The 21,326-nt window shown below is 44.4% G+C and overlaps 1 protein-coding gene across 6 annotated transcripts in view; it reads right to left on the bottom strand.

Moving 5' to 3' along the window:
* Positions 1-21,326, bottom strand: part of SORCS1 (sortilin related VPS10 domain containing receptor 1) — a 508,818-nt gene that overhangs the window by 36,922 nt on the left and 450,570 nt on the right. For all 6 annotated transcript variants that reach the window (XM_042908548.1, XM_042908547.1, XM_042908549.1 and 3 more), the window contains exons 19-21: positions 15,827-16,013; positions 7,721-7,854; positions 5,407-5,530 (exon numbers count right to left, since the gene is read on the bottom strand). In XM_042908548.1, coding sequence (XP_042764482.1) covers positions 5,407-5,530; positions 7,721-7,854; positions 15,827-16,013 — 445 coding nt within the window. The remainder of the gene's footprint in view (positions 1-5,406; positions 5,531-7,720; positions 7,855-15,826; positions 16,014-21,326) is intronic.

Genomic DNA, 21,326 nt, shown 5'->3' on the forward strand with positions numbered 1-21,326 from the left:
GGGCGCCTGGGTGGCTTGGTCGGTTAAGCAGCCGACTTCGGCTCAGGTCATGATCTCGCGGTCCGTGAGTCCGAGTCCCGCGTTGGGCTCTGTGCTGACAGCTCAGAGCCTGGAGCCTGCTTCCGATTCTGTGTCTCTCTCTCTGACCCTCCCCTGTTCATGCTCTGTCTCTCTCTGTCTCAAAAATAAACGTTAAAAAAAAAATAAAAAAAAAAAGATGTAAGTTGATTTTTTTTTTCATTTTCCCTGAACCTCTCACCAAACCATAGAAACCAAATCTATAAGGGAAGGTGTTTATCTTAATAAAAAGACACAAACAGAAAAATGATACAGCTCTCTCTGTAATAACTTAGCGGGCCCACTAGCAGGGGACAGGAGTTGCACACTTTAGTTTACTCAACAAGCAGGGGGTGCATGTGGGAGCAGTGGAAAGCATAAGTAGCCGAAATACATACATACATACATACAGTTAAGCCTTGAACAATGTGTGGGTTAGGATGCCCTCCCTCACCCTGGTACACAAAAATTGACATTGAACTTTTGACTCCCCAGAAGCTTAACTATTCATTAAAAAAAAAATGTTCTGTTTTGTTTTGCTTTGCTTTTGAGAGAGAGAGACAGAGTATGAGCAGGGAAGGGGCAGAAATTGAGGGAGACACAGAATCTGAAGCAGGCTCCAGGCTCTGAGCTAGCAGCACAGAGCCTGGTGCAGGGCTCGAACTCACGAACCATGAGATCATGACCTGAGATGAAGTCAGATGCCTAAGGGACTGAGCCACCCAGGCGCCCCAAAGTTAACTATTAATAGTGTATTGTTGACCAGGAGACTTACTGATAACAGAGATAGTCGATGACCACATATTTTGTATGTTATGTTTCATATACAGTATTCTTACAATAAAGTAAGCTGGAGAAAAGAAAATGTTATTAAGAAAATCATAAGGAAGAGAAAATACATTATAGTCCTGTACTGTATTTATCAGAAAAATCTGTATATAAGTGGACCTGTGCAAACCCGTGTTGTTCACAGGCCACCTGTGGGGTGTGTGTGTGTGTGCGCGCACGCGCACATGTGTTTGCAGCATATTTACGTTTTTTTTTTAAAGCAAACCTGTGCCCTGAAGCAAATTAAGGAAAACAATGCAAATTAGATTTTCTTTCCTACAGTCTATTTTGTGGCTTTGGGTGGACAATCTTTTCCTGGTCCATTTCCCAAATATAATGCTTCCTTCAGTCTGACCATGATGGCCCTAATGTTCCCCTTAGCTTGACTAAATTTAGGCAAATTTCTTCCTGACCACAGCCACTGACCTCCCTTTTCCTAGAGCATTTACTACTTTCGAAAACTTGCAGTTGTAGATTCCTCCTCTGCTCTTTTGAGATGCACATCTTCTCAACCCAGGAATGTCTTTCTTAAGGACCTGGGAACCATATCTTTGAAATGCAACCATCAAGAAAGATAGAAAAATAGTATGGGGTTCCTCAAAAAATTAAAAATAGAATGACCAGATGATTTAGGAATTCTACTTCTGTGTATTTACCTGAAGGAAACAAAAACACTAACTGGAAACGATATCTGCACCCCCATATTCACCACAGCATTATTTACAATAGCCAAGATATGGAGATAAGCTACTCTCCATAGAAAGATGAACAGATACAGAAAGTGTGGAATGTATATGTGGAATGTAGAAAAAACAAAAACAAAACAAAACCTCAGATACAGAGGACAGATTTGTAGTTGCCAGAGGCAGGAGTGGGAAGGTGGGCAAAATGGGTGAGGGTAAAGAGGTACAGCTTCTAAGTATAAAATAAATAAGTCACGGGGATATAATACAGGGCATGGTAACTATAATTATTAATGCTGCATTGAATGTTGAAAATTGCTAAAACAGTTAAAGTTAAAAGTTGTCATCATGAGGGAAAAAAGAATTGTAACTACATACACTGCTAGAGGTTCACTAGACTTGTGGGGATTAATTCACAATATATACAAATACTCAATCATTATGTTGTATACCTGAGACTGATAAAATGTTATACGTCAATTGTATCTCAATACAGAAATAAGATTGACATACTCTTGCCATGTGTACCAGGAAAGGAAAGGAAAGGAAAGGAAAGGAAAGGAAAGGAAAGGAAAGGAAAGGAAAGGAAAGGAAAGGAAGGAAGGCAGGCACAATGGACCTCTGTCCATGACACGGAAGGAGCCTACCTTTCATGAGCACCATTTAGCAAACACAGTCAGCCTAATGACGGTGATAAGCCCTCACCTCTGAATTCCTCCACTACTTCATCCCCGGGTTTAAAAATATTCCTGACTTTTATTTTAGGTGAGTTCAATCTTGCCTGTTTAACTCTGTGTGATATAATGTATCTTATTTATTTATTTATTTATTTTTCTTAACATTTTATTTATTTTTGAGACAGGGAGAGACAGAGCATGAACAGGGGAGGGTCAGAGAGAGGGAGACACAGAATCTGAAACAGGCTCCAGGCTCTGAGCTGTCAGCACAGAGCCCGATGCGGGGCTTGAACTCAAGGACCGCGAGATCATGACCTGAGCCGAAGTCGGCCGCTCAACCGACTGAGCCACCCAGGCGCCCCGATATAATGTATCTTTAATAGATCACACACTTCATTAAGATTTTCTAGTAATACAGGGGCGCTTGGGTGGCTCAGTTGGTTGGGCACCTGACTTCGGCTCAGGTCATGATCTCACTGCTTGTGAATTTGATCCCTGCGTTGGGCTCTGTGCTGACAGCTCAGAGCCTGGAGCCTGCTTCAAGATTCTGTCTTCATCTCTCTGCCCCTCCTCTGCTCATGCTCGCGCGCGCTCTCTCTCTCTCTCTCTCTCTCTCTCTCCCTCTCAAATATAAAATAAAACATAAAACAATTAAAAAAAAGATTTTCTAGTAATATGCCTGAAACTCTGACACTTCATCTAACTTAAGATAAATGAAGGATATTTGCTCAGAAATTTGGTTAGAGGAGGGAAGACCACTTCCTTGCTCAAGCTTTTGATAAAGAGACGATTTTAGTGAAGGTAGCTCATTTGATGGAGAGCGATCCACTCTTGGATGACACCTTTAAAGACATTTTAGGGAGAAGGATAACTAAGCCGGGCAAGTGGGTGGAAAGTGGTTAGAAACATTCCCTCTGGATTCAGATTCCTAGGCTCTATCTGTTTATTATACTTAGCTCATATTTCTACATTTGAAAAATAGGAGTAAATATAGCCTATTGTTCACAAGTCTGCTCAGAGAATTCAATAAAACATCGTATGTATCAGGTGCTTTGAACAGATGTTGGTAAGGGCTTTGTCAATGTTAATTTTTACCACTACCATCACCATTATTATTATTACTGGAGCTGTCACTGAATAGCAGAATGACTCAAAGCCAGTAATTTCCCATTTCTGGGCTACGATTTCCTCTCTGTGACATGATGGCATGAGCCAGGTCAGGTCAAAGACCCTCTAGGTTTAACGTTCTCTCTGTGGTTCTGATGAGGTTGCTGATAGGCTTAACCAAGAGAACATCTGTTGGGAGTCATGGGTCAGTGCCCATTAGTGTCACCTATGACATCCAGGAAGGAAAGAGAGGAAAGGGAGTCTCAGATGGAAAAGACATGAAAGCTATTTAGTGGGGGTAATTTCAGAGCATGGGCCCTGGGTCTAGATGGGCAGGGTTAGAAGCCCAGATCCACGACATACTAGCTGGGGCAAGTTATCTGTCCCGCTGAAGTAATGAGAGTATTAACATCGCCTACTATATGCTAGGTCGTCGTGAGGGTGCAGTGCATTCGCTGAGCATAGAAAAGAGATGGAGAAGGAAAGAGAGGCAAAGGCACTCCCCCATTTTGGCCACCTGGCTAAGAGGTTGCCTCACTGATGGGACCTTGTTAGGAAAACCACAGCCCTGGTTTGCTCTCACTTACTGTTTGGGCTTGATCAAGCTACTTTCAGGGGCCTGTGGGGGTGGGGGGGCGGGGAGGGGAGGAGGGAGGACACATTATGACTCTTAACACCCAGCCATGCGAGGAATAATGTCCTCAGACTTGTTCAAAAATGCTTATAAATTGCTTTTTGAATTTGAAGGTCAAGTTCACAAGATGAGAAATGAAAGCAGTACCTGCATCAGAGCCAATTAATTCTGGGACTGGGGCAATTGATAATATTTGGACCACTAGCTAGTTTCTCTTTGTCTCTCTCTTTCTGTCTCACTCCTGGTCTCACCCTCCCTCCCTTCATCCCTGTCTTTTGTTCTCTCTCTCTCTCTCTCTGCACAGCATTTACCTTTCCTATCTACTTTTAAATTTTAATTTTTCATGATGCATATATACCACTTTCATATTAACAATAATTTTCACATTTTTATCATCCACCTATAACACTCAGTGCATACCTATCTATCTTTTGGTGCAGAAAAAAAAATTACCAAAATGAGATCGATATGTATAAACTGTCTTTAATCCCCCATTTGAAGTCAGTGATCTTATCTTTCCATCTCAGTATATTTTCATTCTGTGCAATACTCTGACTACATTCAACTTCCCCAACTGATTAGCAGACTGTTCTGTATCATTGCTTGTTCAACCAATATCCAATCTATGATGATACATGACATCTGCATGATATTGCTTTTAATTTAATCAGAGTATTTTTTTTAATGATATGTATTTCTGGAAGAGATCTTCAGAATATTTACATATTGGTAGATTCTTCTTAATAATCAAGACTCTTAAAGTTAAACTTTAAATTGTTTGAAATGTATTTATTGTGTGTGTGTGTGTGTGTGAGAGAGAGAGAGAGAGAGAGAGAGCGAGAGAGAGAGAGCGCATAAGTAGGATAGGGGCAGAGAGAGAGGGAGAGAGAGGATCCCAAGCAGGCTCCACATTCAGTCCAGAGCCTGATGTGGGACTCAAACTCATGAACTGTGAGATCATGACCTGAGCTGAAATCAGCTGTCAGATGCTTAACTGGCAGAGCCACCCAGGTGCCCCTTAAAGTTGAACAAAAGCCTAAATATTATCTATTTTCTTTTATAATGGGGGTTTTAGTTATTCAAACACCACCAGAATACCAAATGGAATGGATCAGCTTTATACATAATGAAACTCATTCCACCCCACCCAGGTGAATGGGTGTAGAGTTGCCCTTTGTGCCCCAGAGCCACTTTCAGGAAACAGTCCAATAAGCGCCCCCAGGGTCTTATGACAGCAACTATGCCGGGGAACCACCTCTCCCAAGAGGAGGAGATCAGACTTGATTCAGCTCTTTCTCTACCACTACACTCTTTTCCCTGGTTAGAGGTCATGAGCCAGGGTGGCCAGTGGGATGAAAGCACCAGGCTAGTTCATCTGAGCTTGGGCCCAGCGACGGGTTAGCGTAGACAGGGCACTCACCATACACCGCGATGCTCTTTGTGTCTTGCAGGATGGCATTCCCAGCAGAGACCTGGACTGTGATGGTGTTCATCCCTTCAGAAGTAAACTTGAATGATATGCTTCCCTCCAAGGTGATCAGAGGCTAAAATGGGTGAAGGCCCAGAGTCAGAGGACACTTGCTCAATTACAGATGAGACAGCCACTAGCTCTGATCCACCAACAAGCCACTTAAGTCAGCATAGGCTCTTCCTGGTGTGGCCCTGGGTGACCGGCTCCATGTATGCCTCCCCATCATCTCAAGTCCAGGCTAGAAGGGAGCTACGAGAACCACGACCCTAAGTAACTCTGCCCATTCCTTGTGAATATGACACCTCTCTTCCGGTATCTTTACACAGCAGTCTGGGGACACTGGTAGGTCTTGCTGTTTGGTGGGATATAGCTCTCTATCTGTAACCTGCTCAGAGCAGGCAGATCCCTTAACACAAAGAAATACTCAAATCAGACCAAAACAGGCAGTTCATATTAATCCAGATTTAAGCAGTAGTCATTGAAAATCTGTAAGCTTCCAGTTGTTCATCTCCAGGGTGTACCATTTATAGAAAATTACAATGGAACACAGTGACCGTGGACACCAAAACTGTACTATTTAGACTGGAGTGGCCTTGTGTGGCTTGGTTCCTCTGAGAAGCCCTATCAGCAGTTTTTGGAAGTAGCTGCTATGGAAACAAGTACTAATTGGATAGTGGTTTGAGGACTGAAAAAAAGAAAAAGAGAAAAAAAAAGGATTTGGAGTAGTGCCTGTAATCTAATCGGATGCTGGGGTCCTGGAGGAAAAGATTATTAGCTTACTGACCTCCCTCAACTCATTCCTCACAAACATTTTTCTTTCCTGTCTTTTCTTAATTAATTTTAAAATCTAAATTCATGTTCCTCCCTGTATGGCAGAGGGAAGACCAAAGCCCGGCATAAGAAGTCTACTCAACACAATCTGTGGAGAATTTGTTTTTTGCTGAAAGGTTTAAAAAAAAAAAGGAGACACGGAAGAAAGTTGTTTAGTATGTTCACCTTCTAGCACTAGCTTTCAGGCAAATAACTTAGATTTCTCCCCTGCCACTGTGGGTAGTGGGCCCTACTGGGGTCAAATTTATATGCAAGGTTTCAGAAGAAAAAAAAAAGGCTTCTTTTCAGCAGCTGAGTCAAATTAGCCATAGAGGTGAGCGTTTCCTTCCCCTGCCGGGCACGTAGCAGGGCTGGGGTCAGGAGAGGTATCTTCCCTGGGCCTGTGCAAAATTAGGTCTCCAGTGAGAACCAACATTAAGCTCTGGGGTAGAAACAGATTTGTATTGGAATAAGTTGCACTATATTTGAAGAGCAAAGCCCCCCAGTGCAAGAAAACGACTCTGCTGGAGGAAGATGAAGGGTTCTAGTCCCACCAACTCATCCCTGCACCCCCTGGGGAGGCCTGAGGCTGGCTGCCTGCACTGACATCTGGAAGCCAATTTGAATCTCTGAGAATGGAGTCAGTGCAAAACGGAGCTTGCAGCCTAGTATGAGGGGAAAACAATTTCCGTGGGCACGGGGAGGCCTTGGATCTGGCCTCTGGTGAAGCCGCTGAATGAGGCGGGGAAACCACCTCCTGTGTGTCCTCCTCATTTTTTTCTGGAAAATGAAGGGCTTACAGTAAGTGAGGTTTATGGTCTCTATGGAGTTTAAAGGTGCTGCTGACTTCTGGTCACAGGCCATGGTTTTTCACAGGGAAAACATAAAGGGTAAAGCTGTGGCTACGTCTGATTCAGGGTGAGAAGGCCATTTGGGGGCTGGGTTGTAGTAAGTATTTGTTGCTTCGGACTCTCTGTTATCCACTGGCTTTTTTTTTTTATTTTTGTGGACCGTTTTCTCCCCTCTCTTGGACCATGTGGTTCCAAGGAAACTGATTTCAACACCTCTTTTTCCACCCCCACCACTGGGAAGGCTTGGTCAATAATACTCCATTCTGGGACATCTGTAAGAACTTCTATGAAAGACAGTTCATTTTCCCTGCTAGGTGGTGACAGTTAAATAGCTCAGGTTGCTGCAAAGGGTCTTTGCAAAGGCAAATCTCACTGGAGAAGAAGGCCAATGTGGAGGAAGATAAGGGGTAGGGGTGGTGCGGTGAGAGACAGAGAGACAAAGGCAACAAACCGTTGAGATGACTGGTGTACTAAGAGCCTGCTCTCCCCGAAACGAGGACTACCCTAGACCCTTGAGTTACAGAAGCCATTTCATTTCCTCTTTTCCCTTCAGCCAGTGTGAGCTGAGGTGCCACTAGATGCTGCGTGGAAGGCTGACCCACCTCTGTGTTGTTTCCATACCACCACACGTAAGTGAGGGTGCCCACTTGGCTGGGCCACAGCACTGCAGTTGCGTTGACCTCTTTGTTCTTCGTGGTGACAAAGGGAAGAGACAGGTGTACATGCTCCAGGGGACCTGAGGCACAAGAGAAAAGACGAGTCATGGAGAAGGAAGAACTTTCTTTGCTTCACCTTTCCCTGCTCTGAAGAGAATACGTATTAGTTCTGGAAGTCTCCAAAACGTGACAGTCCTATTCCCTGAGGAAAGTGCCAGGGGTTGCCCCTGCTTTGGAGAAAAATATATATCGTGACCCATTGTATCTCAATATTTTCCACTTACTGGTCTTTCTTCCAGGCCTAAAACCTGAGTTATGTATGTGTAAAACTTTAGAAATTTACAAGTAATGTATGAAGTCCTTAAAAGAAGAGCCATGATACGAGACTTCACAGGAAGATGCAAAGTCTTTCCAAGAGGTCATATCTGTGGCGGTAAACAAGGATGAAGGAAACCTCATGGAGTCCAGGTGGGTGGCAGGGGGAGCTGGTGGTGGTGACTTCACAAATCCCCAAACCATTTTAGATGTGATGATTCTTTACTCTTTGTTGGATTTTAAAGATCTGTGTATGTGTAGACACGTGTGTGTATGTGTGTGTGTGTGTGTGTGTGTGTGTGTGTGTGTGTGTGTGTGTGTCGCTGCCCGAGCATATGTAACACCACCTGTTTGGTGTTAAGGTCAGCTTGTCTAGGACAAAGCGTGCATGACCAGGTAGAGACAGCCCTGTGGTTCTCAGGTTCTCAGGATGTGCTCAACTGAAGAAAAAAAAGGGGGGGACGATTCTAACTACGGAGGCCCGCTAGATGGACAATATCATCCACATCCTGACCTTCAACTAATAAAGTTCATGCTTAGAACTCAAAAATCACCGACTTGACTCTGGACTCCATTAGGAGCCAAATGTTCCTAAGAAATTCATCATTTCCTACACGACCCCCACCCCTTCTGTAATCTCCATATCTTAATGAAAAAAAAAAAAAAACCCAACCAAACCAATGTATATCCAGGGCACCAACCCAGAAGCATAAAGTCAATGTAGATTCCTTATTCCTTGCCACTCATTCTATGTTAGAAACCATGGATCGGGTTTCATAAATACCTTTCAGTTAGAGTTCCTCTCACCATCCCCAGTCCTTCCCTGGCTCATACACCTGGACTGTCACGCTCCGTACAGATCTTCTGGCTTCCAACCTGCTCCCATGCTAATCCACCCTCCCGCTCTGTGTGTTCACTGCCTGCCTGCCTCAGTAATAGACAAGCTGCACCGAGTGCCACGGTGCCCAGAACAAAACATATGCTCCAGGGTGAAGGTAGAGCAAGTGTAAAGATCCTGAGGAAGAACTGGATCTCCATGTTTGTGGAATAGCAAGAAAGTTCAAGTGGCTGCAGTGAGAGGTGGAGGGAAAGAGTGGAAGCCATTGAGACCTAAGAGGTATTTGTACATACAGCATGTCAGTCCGTGGGCTCTGAACTATGCATATGTGGGTTGTATGAGTTCATTCTTGCATGTATACAATTTATATGTTCATACAATGTATGGCAATGACTACGTACCTCTCACCCTACAAACTGTTGAGAGTGATTTTTCTAGAAACCCAAGTTGATCTTGCTTACTCACTTGTTCAAAACTAAATTTCGCACTCCCTAATTATAATGATGATGGTAGTTAAGACCTATTGATCTAACATTTGTGAGACAGAGAACACAGGCTGCAAACTTTTGGAAGGTAAGAGTCTTTCATATTTACCTTTATACATAAAGGCTAGCATAGTTCCTGAGATGTAGCAGATAATCGAGTGTTTTGCTGGGTAAATAAACAGACAATGCAATTTCTTGTTTCTGCTTTTGTCTATGCTTCTCTCTCTTTATAGAATTAGAGTCTCGGTGACCAGAATACAGGCAAGAATTGATTTCCTGGTTTATAAGCCATATGATAAGAAGTAGTCGTTCATAAGTCAGAACGGTTCAATACAATAATAAAAGGGCAGCATTCACTGAGTGATAACCATGTGCTACGTATTCTGCTAATGACCCTTTTGAGTCTCATTTGCTCCTCTCCACAGCCTTATGGAGTAGGCGATACTATCAGGTCTGCTTAGAGATGAACCAACAGAGGAAAGTGACTTTCCCAAGGTCACGCAGCTAGGAAACATCCACTCTGGGGTGTGAACCAAAGAAGTTTGATTTTAGAGCTCGTGCTCTAGCCAGCTGACAAATGCTCAAAAGACCTTTCCCTTTTTAACAAATTAGCTATTAAGAGTCAGCATCCACTGATTACTTAAATACATTCCAGGCACTGGCAAATGCACTTTATACATGTTCTCATTTCTTACACAGCTCTTGCTGTTTTGCTCCAGCAGGCTAGGCCCTGTTCTGCCCTGAGGCCTTGGCTTAGACACCCCTCTCAAGGCACCTGCCAGTCTTCAAGTCTCGGTTCCAGGAACCACTCTTCTGGAATGCTCTTCCTGACTCCCCTGATCTGAGTTAAATGACTCAGCTAGAGGACAAGGACTAGATGAGCTTTGTTAGACATGCCAGTTCCATTCTAACGGGGTTCATTGTCTTTGTCTCTGTCACATATGAGTACTTAATATATTTTTATTTTTTTTAATGTTTATTTATTTTTGAGACAGAGAGAGACAGAGCATGAATGGGGGAGGGTCAGAGACAGAGGGAGACACAGAATCCGACACAGGCTCCAGGCTCTGAGCTGTCAGCACAGAGCCCAACGCGGGGCTTGAACTCACTGACCGCGAGATCATGACCTGAGCCGAAGTCGGCCACTCAACCGACTGAGCCACCCAGGTGCCCCATTAATATATTTTTAAAGTCAGAATATCAAAGTGAGGATGGTGCCTGTGTCCTCTTAATGGCAACAGTTGAATCTTCTTAGTGAAAAATGGTCACTAATTCATTCAATAGTTTTAGAGTGCTGCCATATGTCAGACATTATTCTAGGTGCTGGGGACACCTGGTACTTGCTGGGGCTTATGTATTATTGAGGGAGGCAGGCACTGAACACACAAAGCAGGGGTACGTGATAGAGTGCTAGTTTTGTGTCTCAGAAGAAATGACACTGGAGCAGTGACCTGAATAAAGTGAAGGCGTGCACTATTTGTGATGCATCGGGGTGAGGGTTGAGCAAGTGCAAAAATCTTGAGGAGGAAGTTTGCTCGCCATGTTTAGGGACTAGCAAGAAAGTCCAACTGGCTGCAGGGGAGAAATGGAGGGAAAGAGTGGAAGCCAAGGAGACCTAGGATCCAGGACGCATAGCATGTTGGCTTGTAGGCCATGAAGTACGCATATGTTTGCATGGGTTCATTCAAATGTGTGCAATTTACCTTTCATATTCCCACCTTGTCCTCTTGTATTCATTTACTTTTTGTGCATTTGACATACCTAGTTTCTGCTGCCCCAAACCTAGCTTTTAAGCATCTCTTCTATGTACAGAGGGTGCAGTCTGAGCTAGGGGAGCCGTGGAAGCGAAACTCCAGTCCCTGGAGGCCCCCAGCTGGCTGGCTGCGCTCAATCCAGAGCTGAACAAGCTGGCAGAGGCAGCTCCATGACAAACGTGCCTGTGGTGCCAAAGAAGGGCGGCAGGTGGCGCTGCATCACTCCATATGAATCTTTGCTGCAAGGTGGTTGAGGGAAATGGGAAATTACTTGCGTGACTCGGGTTTCCCTTCTCTTTTCTTGTTTAGTCCTAATGTGCTGCAGGAAGCAGCTGACGCCTGTGAAGCTGGACATCGTGCAAGCGCGCGCGCGTGTGTGTGTGTGTGTACACGTGCAATCACACACACAATGATCGTTTGGGACTGACTCTACCATTTGTCCTGGAGACCTCTGACTGTAGAATTGAATATTGTGTATGCATTACATTGATGTTTGTCTGAAATGTAAAAAATGCTCTAGGAGAAACTAAAGTAGTTCAAAGTATAAAGATGAAATCCTAAAACAGAGTCCCTTAAACTGCAATGTGCATACGGATTATACTAATCTGTTCAAGGCAGATTATGGGCACGTTTCTAGAAATTCCAATACAGCAGGTCTGGAATGAACACTGCATTATTATCATGCAGTTCTGGGGTGGGTGACTCATTCAACCACGCTTTACAAAACTCAAGTCTAACATTTGCTGGCCAAGATAACAATCATGTGAAAAGTTGCAAAACTACATAGGTTTTCAACAAGCTGATCACTTCACCCTAAGGTAAGAGCAGAAAGGCATCTGTAAATGGTACCTATGTTAGGAGGTAATTGCAGAGAGATCTAGAAAGGACTACAAAATCTAGCTCAACTACTTATTTTTAACCTTTCATTCTGCTAATCTGCACAGTATTCGGTGGCTTTTTTCTTGCAAGTCCGGCTGAGATGGGGCAGCTTTCTGACCAGAAATGTGCATGTCCTCTAAATTCTACCCGCTCCCACCAGCTGAGGCCAACACTGGCTGCACCACCACATGTCCCGTTAGTTTGCAAACTAGCAGAGCACAGTAAATACTATCCCCAAGAACTTTCTGTCAGGCTACCACAGATTACCCAACCTCCCAGTGGGAATGGCTCACCCACTCCTGGAAACTTTACAGCAGGCACATCCTCTCCACTTGTTTCTGATGACTTCTGCAAACCCGTATTAAAAACTAAAACAAGAACAAAACCAAAACTCTCTGATTTGGACTCAAATCACCTTTCCGACTTGGAGGGTAGAGAGAATCTTTCTTCAAGACAGGAAATGGGGGAGAATTCTGGGCAAAGGGGTGGGTGTTAGTGAGAGAAGCGGAGGGTAGGCTTGGCGAACTGACCTAACGGTTGCTGCTCAGAACCCACTAAGTAGAAACGCACGTGCTACTTTGTGATGATGGGAAATCAAGCTTTGCTAGTTGACAGGTCACAGCATATTTTGCTTGAAAGAACCTTTGAGAAACAAGATGTGCCTTCCTCACATGACAGCAGAAAATCTAGGCTCAGAGAAATGGAGTGACTTGGCCAGGAGTTTGGGCCAACTCCCAACTCAGTCCAGTGTTTGGGTTTCGTTTTTTTCTACAAAGACCACCCCCAGCCCTGCCCCCATACCCTGGTACTGTGGCCCAAAATGGCCAAGAGACCCTTCAGGTTTGAGATTTGGGGGAATGTTAATCAATTACGGTCTTGTTCTGACTTCGTCTTAGTATACAATGGTGTCAAAGCACTTCTCCCATCTTCGTTTGCTCCATCTTCAAGAAAGGGCCGATGTTGCCTGTCATGGTACAAGTGTCAGGAGAAGCAAAGGAGGGCATGTGCCTTTGCACGGTGACATGAACTTTAGGAGAGAAGTGGGGACGTGAGCAAATATGTCAGACCTGCCGAAACTGCTTATGACGGGGGTTTTAGATGTATGTGAGTTAAAGAAAGTTTAGAAAAAAATCCTGCTTTGATGCAGTTAGGAAAAAAGAGTTCATTCTTATCCCCAAGGCCAGGCTTAGAAAGGGTTCCATTACATGAAGTATGCTTATCCAACCACTTAACCCAAGATAAGCCTAACAAAATTGCAATCAGAACACAAAACTTTCCAGGGGTGCCTGGGTGGCTCAGTCAGTTAAGCATCTGACTTCAGCTCAGGTCATGGTCTTGTGATTTGTGAATTCGAGCCCTGCATGGGGCTCTGTGCTGACAGCTCAGAGCCTGGAGCCTGCTTCATTCTGTGTCTCCTTCTCTCTCTGTCCTGCCCCAACTTGTGCTCTGTCTCTCTCTATCAAAAATAAATAAAGGTAAAAAACAAAAAATTAAAAAAAAAGGAAGAACACAAAATTTTCCATTACTAACCATCTGCCATTAAGGTGAAAGTCAAAGTACTGAGCCACTCACTCAACTAGGCTAATGAGAAAAAAAAAAAGCCACTGAAAAAAGCAGTACATTTCTTCTAGAAGCCATGGCTTCAGCAACCTTTAATCTCTGTGCTGTTTTCCTTCCCAGGGTTGAGTAAGGTTGGGAGAAAACCAGGTTAGGGAGCTAGCTCTCAGAGGATCTGATCACGTTTAAGGGGTGAGGAAGAATCCACAGGGTGACCAAGACACCAAGGTGTGGATGATCTATGGGAGAGCCTGAGAAACTGCGACACAAAGCTAATGCTGAACTTGAACTCGGTATTTACACATGGTTAGCATGTGGTAGATGTTTCATACACAGGTGAGATATGGAATAAAATCACTGTAATTCTTCAGGAGAGCCTGAATGGCTGTAAGGATAAAATCCCCCTTACAGAATAAGCCATGGAAAAACGACAGGTTGCTAGGTAGGTGGCCATTCTCAGCAAATGTACCAGCATTTGTGTGGCAAGTTAGTTTTGCTACTAATAACCAATGTTGGTGAGGTACTTCTGAGAGATTTTCTGATTATTCCTTAGTAAGAAAGATTACTTCTTAGCAAGAGGCAACTCCAGAAAGTCCATACAGGACAGCCTGGGGTGGGACAGTCATGGAGTCAGCAGGAAGGGAGCCTATGGAAGGCACCTTGAACCTATGTAGTGGTACAGCAAGGAGTTCATGTTCCTTCGGGACAATCTGTGAAGGAGAGGAGGGGATAAGGGTTGGTGGAGACAAGCTGCATCACTGACAAGACTGACCTCAGTGATCAAGAGCTGGCACTCCAGAGTCTGGCAGACCTGAGTCTGCAGCCTGGCTTTGCCAGATAGTAGGTCTACAAATGCATTATTCAAATTCCCTGACACCCACAGCTCTTTGTAAGTAGGGTTTCTAATAGTGCCTACTTCCTCAGGTCATTTTGAGACGTGAGATCATACATGCAAAGAGCTTGCTTAGCCCAAAAGTGGTCACATAGTAATTGCTTCATAAACTTCAGCTGAAAAGAGGCAGGAGGAGTGGGCACACTGGGAATCTTGTACAACTTTGCTTCAACCCAAAGGAGGGAGGATGCGTTTCTTCAAAGCCTTTTTGTCATGAGTGTACAGGAGAGAAAGATCAAGAATTATTGGTACTGCTGAAATCCTCAGTAATTAACAATCACTTGGGGAATCCCTGGATACTCTTGTCCTCCCACTAGACCAAAGAAGCTTAAGAAAAAAAGATTCGAGTTGGTATGTCCTATACTCAGTTTAGTTTCATGGGCAAGGGGCAGGTGGGAGGCATGGGATACTGCCTGGCCTTAATATTCTTCACTTAGAATTTGGAATTAGTTTGGACCAGGCTGTCCATAAAAGGAGCTTTCATTTTAGGAGGCCAGTGCCTTCTCCATCAGGCCACTGGGGCTTCACATAGCTACTTTCATTCTAAAGCAAAGCATTCTGTAGCAATCTAAAGATGTCCTAAGCCTGTTTGGGGATGCCCCCACGCCTGCCACAAGGGGCCTTCACGGCTCACGTTTGTACTACACGCAGCTTAGCAGCAGTCATGGTGTCGTCAGACTTAACACATCTTTAGATTCCTCCGTGGGGCAAGCGCTTCGACACCTCTTGGAACTGCTTCTTAATGCAGCTTCCACAACACTGTTTACACTCTTTCCCTCTCTTGACACCAACTTCTCTCTAGCACCGAATCATCACGGATAAAAGCCCAGGAAACACACTTTCAAAACAGGAGCACGAGTCTAAAAGAGTTATCAACAGTGAGGTGTATCATGGGAAGAGAAGAATAATGAGATGGGGAGAAATTCCATCACTAGTGCTAATTCTCAATGCAGTAGACTGAGCCATACATGGGAGTTGTTTTCAAACGTTTCTCGCTTAAAAAAAAAAAAAAAAAAAAAAGACAAATCCATATTCAGTCACATAGCTCAGCAAATTGCTTAGGCCCAGCCGTAGACACAGGTGTTTGATCTCAGAAGCATCTGGAAGACGCACAGGAAGTACCATGAGACCAATTTCGGGCAACGCAAATTCTAGGATTCTTCAAACTCTGTCCCCTGTTTTTATTTTCTCCCCATTTGGCTCTCTTATTCTCCTCTCCCCTTCTACTCAAAGATAACTTGTGAGCTGCTTCTAGATACGACATTTGGGGTTATATGTTAAAAGGACACAGCATTTAAAATATGTCATAAACCAACAACAGTAATAACATACAAGTTACATGTAAGTACAGGACGGCGCTGTCCGACCCCAGACCGTTGTCCACCTGCACCGTCACTCGGAAAATGCCCACGTTGTGATAGACATGTTTGATGCCATCTTCCATGGAGCTGAGGTTGACGTAAGACACTGCCACGCCATCACCAAAGTCCACTTGGATGAGTGTCCTCTGGACGTCACCCTGAAAAACAGCCCAACATCAGGAAAGGGGAGTTGGTGCTTGCTGCCTCCGCTCTAGGGGCTTCTCCTGGTTCCTGGCTCCGGGAAAATGGCATACTCTGGCTCCCTCCTACAGCTGGGAGCATCTGTCTGTGTTTGACAGAATCCCTGTGACATTCCCTAGCAGACAGGAGCTACCGACCAAGATGGACGGTCTCCAAATCTGAAGGGCACTGATGACCGAAAGTTTCAAGGTTTGGAAAAATTCAGTGTTCGTTAATCAGCTCTAATTTGATATTCAATTTCTCAGAGGGATTTGTTTATGCTCTTAGCATCCACGTGAATAAAAGGTATACGCACGCAGCTTTAAAAATTCAGCCTACCCCACATGGTCACAGACCTCTCCCATGTGTTCGGAACACCTGGGCCCCTTATTTCTGGTTCCCTAACCATATAAGGAGAAGCATAAAAGACATCTTGCCTCACACCTGATATGACATTGGACTCAGCCCTGTTATTAAGATAATAAAGGTTAATGCTTTCATACTTCAGCATTTTGTGCTATCAGAATGATAACATTTTATTCTTCACAGAATCTTAGTTGGGAGAGAAAAAAACAGGCCAATATTTGTCCATTTTACAGGTGGGGAAGCTGAACGTTTTAATTATCTGTTCAAGGTTAACATGGCTAATTAGCAGCAGACCTGGATTTGAGCCCATCTCCCTGGATTTGCAGCTCATTCATTACAGGCGGGTAGAGCACTGATGGCTCCCTGTGCTTGGATCCCAGTGTGCCAGTAACAGGCTGCATGACTTTATGCATTCAGCCTCCTTGGGTCTCCATTACCTCATCTATGAAATGGGCATAAGAATACCTTACTTTCTTAACTTGAAAGGTTGTTCTAAGACATGTGAGTTAGTCATCTGTAAAACTCTGCTTCAAAATAAATTACTGTCAAAACAACACAGCTGTGAAGGACCTGCCATAACCCTTTTTACAGCTGGATTGGAATCCTACCATTCTAATATTCCCACCAGTAGGCCAGGAGAGGGAGGATCAGGTCTGCTTTATGAAATCCAGGACCTGTAAGAAAATTGCCTTTTGGAATAACAGCAGAGATTATTTAGGAACAAAGTTGCTTAGACCTTAACCACAAAAAACAGCTTCCTTCCCATGCAGCCCATCTTTTACCAAGTTTCAAGTTTTCTGTTTGTTTTCTTAGCTTTTCCCATTTTAACTGGGAGAAAAAAAACCTAAAAGCAAGCAAACAAACACCTTTTAAATAAAAAAATTTTTTTTCGATTAAGTAAGGTTCATCTGGTATCATATTTTTTTGAAAAGGCCAAGTTTAAAATGCTGACATTTAAAAGGCTAATTCACAAGGAAAGGAAAAGCCGTTCAAATCCTATGAATCTCCATGACCTACTGTTCTGTTCTATGCCCAGCCAAGCACTGTGTGGGGGGCACACTAGCTAACTCTCAGTAGGGCATGGGCAAGAACTCTCCCCTAGGGTGGGAGAAAGAAACCCCATTCAGAACTACGAGACAGATGAGCCACAAGCCCAGACATGGTGCAGTTACCTGAATTCCCTTCACTAATAAATATAAACGTCAACCATTCTTGCTGACTTGTCCTTCATTTGCACAAATCAGACTGATCAATTTCTCATGCTGTTTCTGCTCATTTCTCTCATGTTTTCTGGATTTTCAACAGAGTTGCTGCCAGACAACCATAGGTATGGGCACAGAAGAAGAAACCACCTTAAGATCTCACATCATTTGGGACAAGTGTCCCGGGAATGATCAGGAATAGCTAGGGTTAACTGGGTTAACCGAGGAACAAGACAGGAAATATAATTTCTGAGAGGGCGAGAGGGAGCTAGCAGGAGAGCTCAAGCAAACTAGTGCGCAGGCACTTGAGTAGGAGGGAGGGGCAGGAAGGGAGAAAAGGAGAGACTGAGAGGGACAGTGAGTGAGGGGGAGAGAGAGGGGAAGGGGTGAGAGGGAGGGAGGGAAGGAGGGAGCCAGGGAGGGAGGGAGGGAGTGAGTTTGAAACAGAGACTGAGAAAGAAAGAGAAGTTTAGGAGCACCTGGGTGGCCAATTAAGCATCAGACTTTTTTTTTTGTTTTTTAATGTTTATTTATTTTTGAGAGAGAGAGTGAGACAGAGTGTGAGCAGGGGAGGGCCAGAGAGAGAGGGAGACACAGAATCTGAAGCAGGGTTCAGGCTCTGAGCTGTCAGCACAGAGCCCAATATGGGGCCTGAACTCCAGAGCTGCGAGATCATGACCTGAGCTGAAGTCGGACACTTAACCCACTGAGCCAGTCAGGCGCCCCAAGTGTCCAACTCTTGACATCAGCTTAGGTCATGATCTTGCGATCAGGAGATCGGCCCCCCATGTGGGAGCATGGAGCCTGCTTAGGTTTTTCTTTCCCTCCCTCCCTCCCTGCCCCTCCCCCACTCACAAGCTCTCTCTCTCTCTCTCTCTCTCTCAAATAAACATTTAAAAAATGTTAAAAAAAAAAAAAAGAAAGTGAGCTGAAGGGTTGGTTCTTTGTGGAGACAGAATGGACATCAGGTAACAGTCACCATTTGCAAGAACACAGAGGGGAGATTCACAGCTCAGCTGATTCTACCTTAGCCCCCACGCAACTGGGAAAAGTACAACCTTGGCTGCCCCTGCTGGAGTCCACCTGCCTTGCCCTTCCTGTCTGGTATTCACTGCTCTGCTTTTGTGGGCCTGGATTTAAACCTCTTTCAGCACTTAAAACTCTTCCCAAGTTCTGTCTGGATGACTACTGTCTGTCATGTTAGCCTTCTGGCCTGACAGCATTCTTAATTATCCAGTCACGACAATGCTCCCCATGCATTTAATAGACGAAAGAAGAGAGCCACGGTGTTGGGTCTAATGTATCAGCAGGGCTGACTTCACAGGGGAATCATGCTTTTAGGGTATTAGGTCAGGTATTAGGAAGATCTTTCTCTCTCTCTCTCCCTCCCGCCCTCTGACACGAGTGCAGGCCCCCGGGGTTGGTACTCTCCACCGGGAAGCAAGAACTCTGAGGGGCCAAGGTAGCAGATTTTATTCCTGCTGTTGCAGCTTTGCCCACTCAAACGTATCAAACCAGATGCCACACTTTTGCCCTCAGAGGCTCTCAGGTGCTTCCCAAGCCTAACACAGCTGTACCTGCTTCTCTTTGGGGCTCATCAGTCATCAGCCTCTGACTTCCTTGGGCTGAAATTACCATCTGAGACAGAGCTGCCAAGTCGTTTCAGAGAATGAGAAACAGGGCAAGGGCAAGAGAGCCTAAGTCCTTGATCACCATTTGATTAGGCATACTCCCCTACTTTGACTGGCTTTCTGGTCATTCATTCAACCAACCAATGAACCAACCAACCAACCAACAAACCAACTAACCAACCAAACAACCAACCAACCAATTGGCGGATGCTTACTGAATGTCTATCTTGTGTCAGGCATGAAATGGGAAAATGATGGTAAGTAAGTTACAACAAACCAAGCAGAACAGATGTGGCCTATTGTTTCAGTGAGACAGATTAAATAATCAAACATAAGTAAAAAGTTATTACAGGGAATGACATCGTGTTGCAAGTTGTACAGTCGGGAGAGGTGGAGAGCTAAAGCAAAGGACACCAGTGACTGACATGGAGGTGAGGAGTCCAGGCAAGGGTGACAGAGGGAACCAGATGTGCAAACGCCCTGCAGCAGAAGGGGGGTGGTATAATCAAAGGAAGTTAAAGACACAGGAGGGACACATTATTAAATCAGACTGAAGGGGAGAAAAATTACATTTGGGAACTTGGGGCCTAGTTTCTGCTTTTTACTTTGTTCCTAAGAGCAATGGGAAGCCATTAAAGTGAGGTTTAGTGGAAGACGGCATGATGATGGTTTTAATTCAAAAAGATCACTCTGGTTACAATATGGAGGGTGAATTGGAAGGAGGCCCAGGTATTCTGGGAAGCTAATTAGGGGGTAGCTCAGGGTAGATGATGGGAGATCGAGATATGAGTTGCAACAGGAAATTACATGTACCTTTCTGTCAAAATTAACTCCCATCATTTATTGGTTTTGAAAGCAGTGAATCTCAGATTTTGCTATCAGCATCTCTTGTAGAAATTAAAAGAAAAAAATGCTGATGCCCAGTTACCACTCAAGACCCCTCCCCTCTTGGCTCGGGGCCTCTGGGGAAGATGCTCAGTGCTGCTGGGGTCCGAGAAGGTCCAAAGAGGATGTTGGGCTGTGCCGAAGGTTGAGGCCCGTGGGATCGGATGGTTGAATAGTAGGTTTTCTTGTCATTTAATCCATCTGCAGATGAATACAGCACGGCACCAGCTGATGCTATTCTCCTTCCATCTTGGCATGGTGGCGAAGCCTTCCCAGGATGTTTTCGAGGTCTAAGTGTGAAAGGTGCACCAACAAGTCCAGGAATGAAAGAACCGCACTTGTTGTTCAGTGTCTGGTGCACAATTATGTGCAAAAATTCCACACTATCTGTGGCCAAGATAAGTTAACTTCTGGAGGAAAACGAGTTGCTGGCTAATCCATAAGTAGTTGGTATGAACTCCTCAGTGCTGAGAAGTGTCCTTACTGGCTGTGCCCTCAGTGCCTGATGCAGGGCCTGCAGATCATTCTTTTAATTCAACAAATTTGGACTATTGTCCATTTGTTTGTTCACTGGAGTGCTTCCTTATATATTATCTCGGTTGGCTGTCAGGAGTCCAGGGAGATAGCAAGGGAAGATGTTCTTTTGCTCTGCTACACCAGGAGGACTGGGGCACAGACGGGTTAAATAAGATGCCTGAAATCCCACAGCCAGTGAGACTTAAGGGTTTAAGATTATCTGTGGTTGAACTTTATCCACGCAGTTCAGTCCTTGGTGAACTTCCTTAATTGAAAGGTACTTGTAATAGTTTCCAGTGAGAGAGAAAGATGATAACAAAGGCAAGGCATCACTTTCTTTTCCTGTTAGACTCCATCCCTGGCTTTGGCTCCCCACCCCCCCTCACCCTGACAACAGCTTTGTTTAGAAGGGGAAATATGGATTGATGTGAACACCATACTACATTCTTATGTCTTCCTTCTGGTGAAGCAGTGTCACGTTGAAGCCATAAAGAGAATAGACAATATGGGGAACAAGAGGTACTCATAATTCAGCAGTCAGGAAAATGTGTGTATAATTGAGAGTTACTTCAATTCAATAAACCACAAATCATCATTCCTGAAATGGAACCTAGGCTGGCAAATATCTAGGCTACCAGATAACGTTTTTTAGACCTGCTGCCCTTTCGTCATGTGCCCTGATATAGATATA

Source organism: Panthera leo, chromosome D2 (assembly GCF_018350215.1).
Source record: "Panthera leo isolate Ple1 chromosome D2, P.leo_Ple1_pat1.1, whole genome shotgun sequence".
Lineage (NCBI taxonomy): Eukaryota > Metazoa > Chordata > Mammalia > Carnivora > Felidae > Panthera > Panthera leo.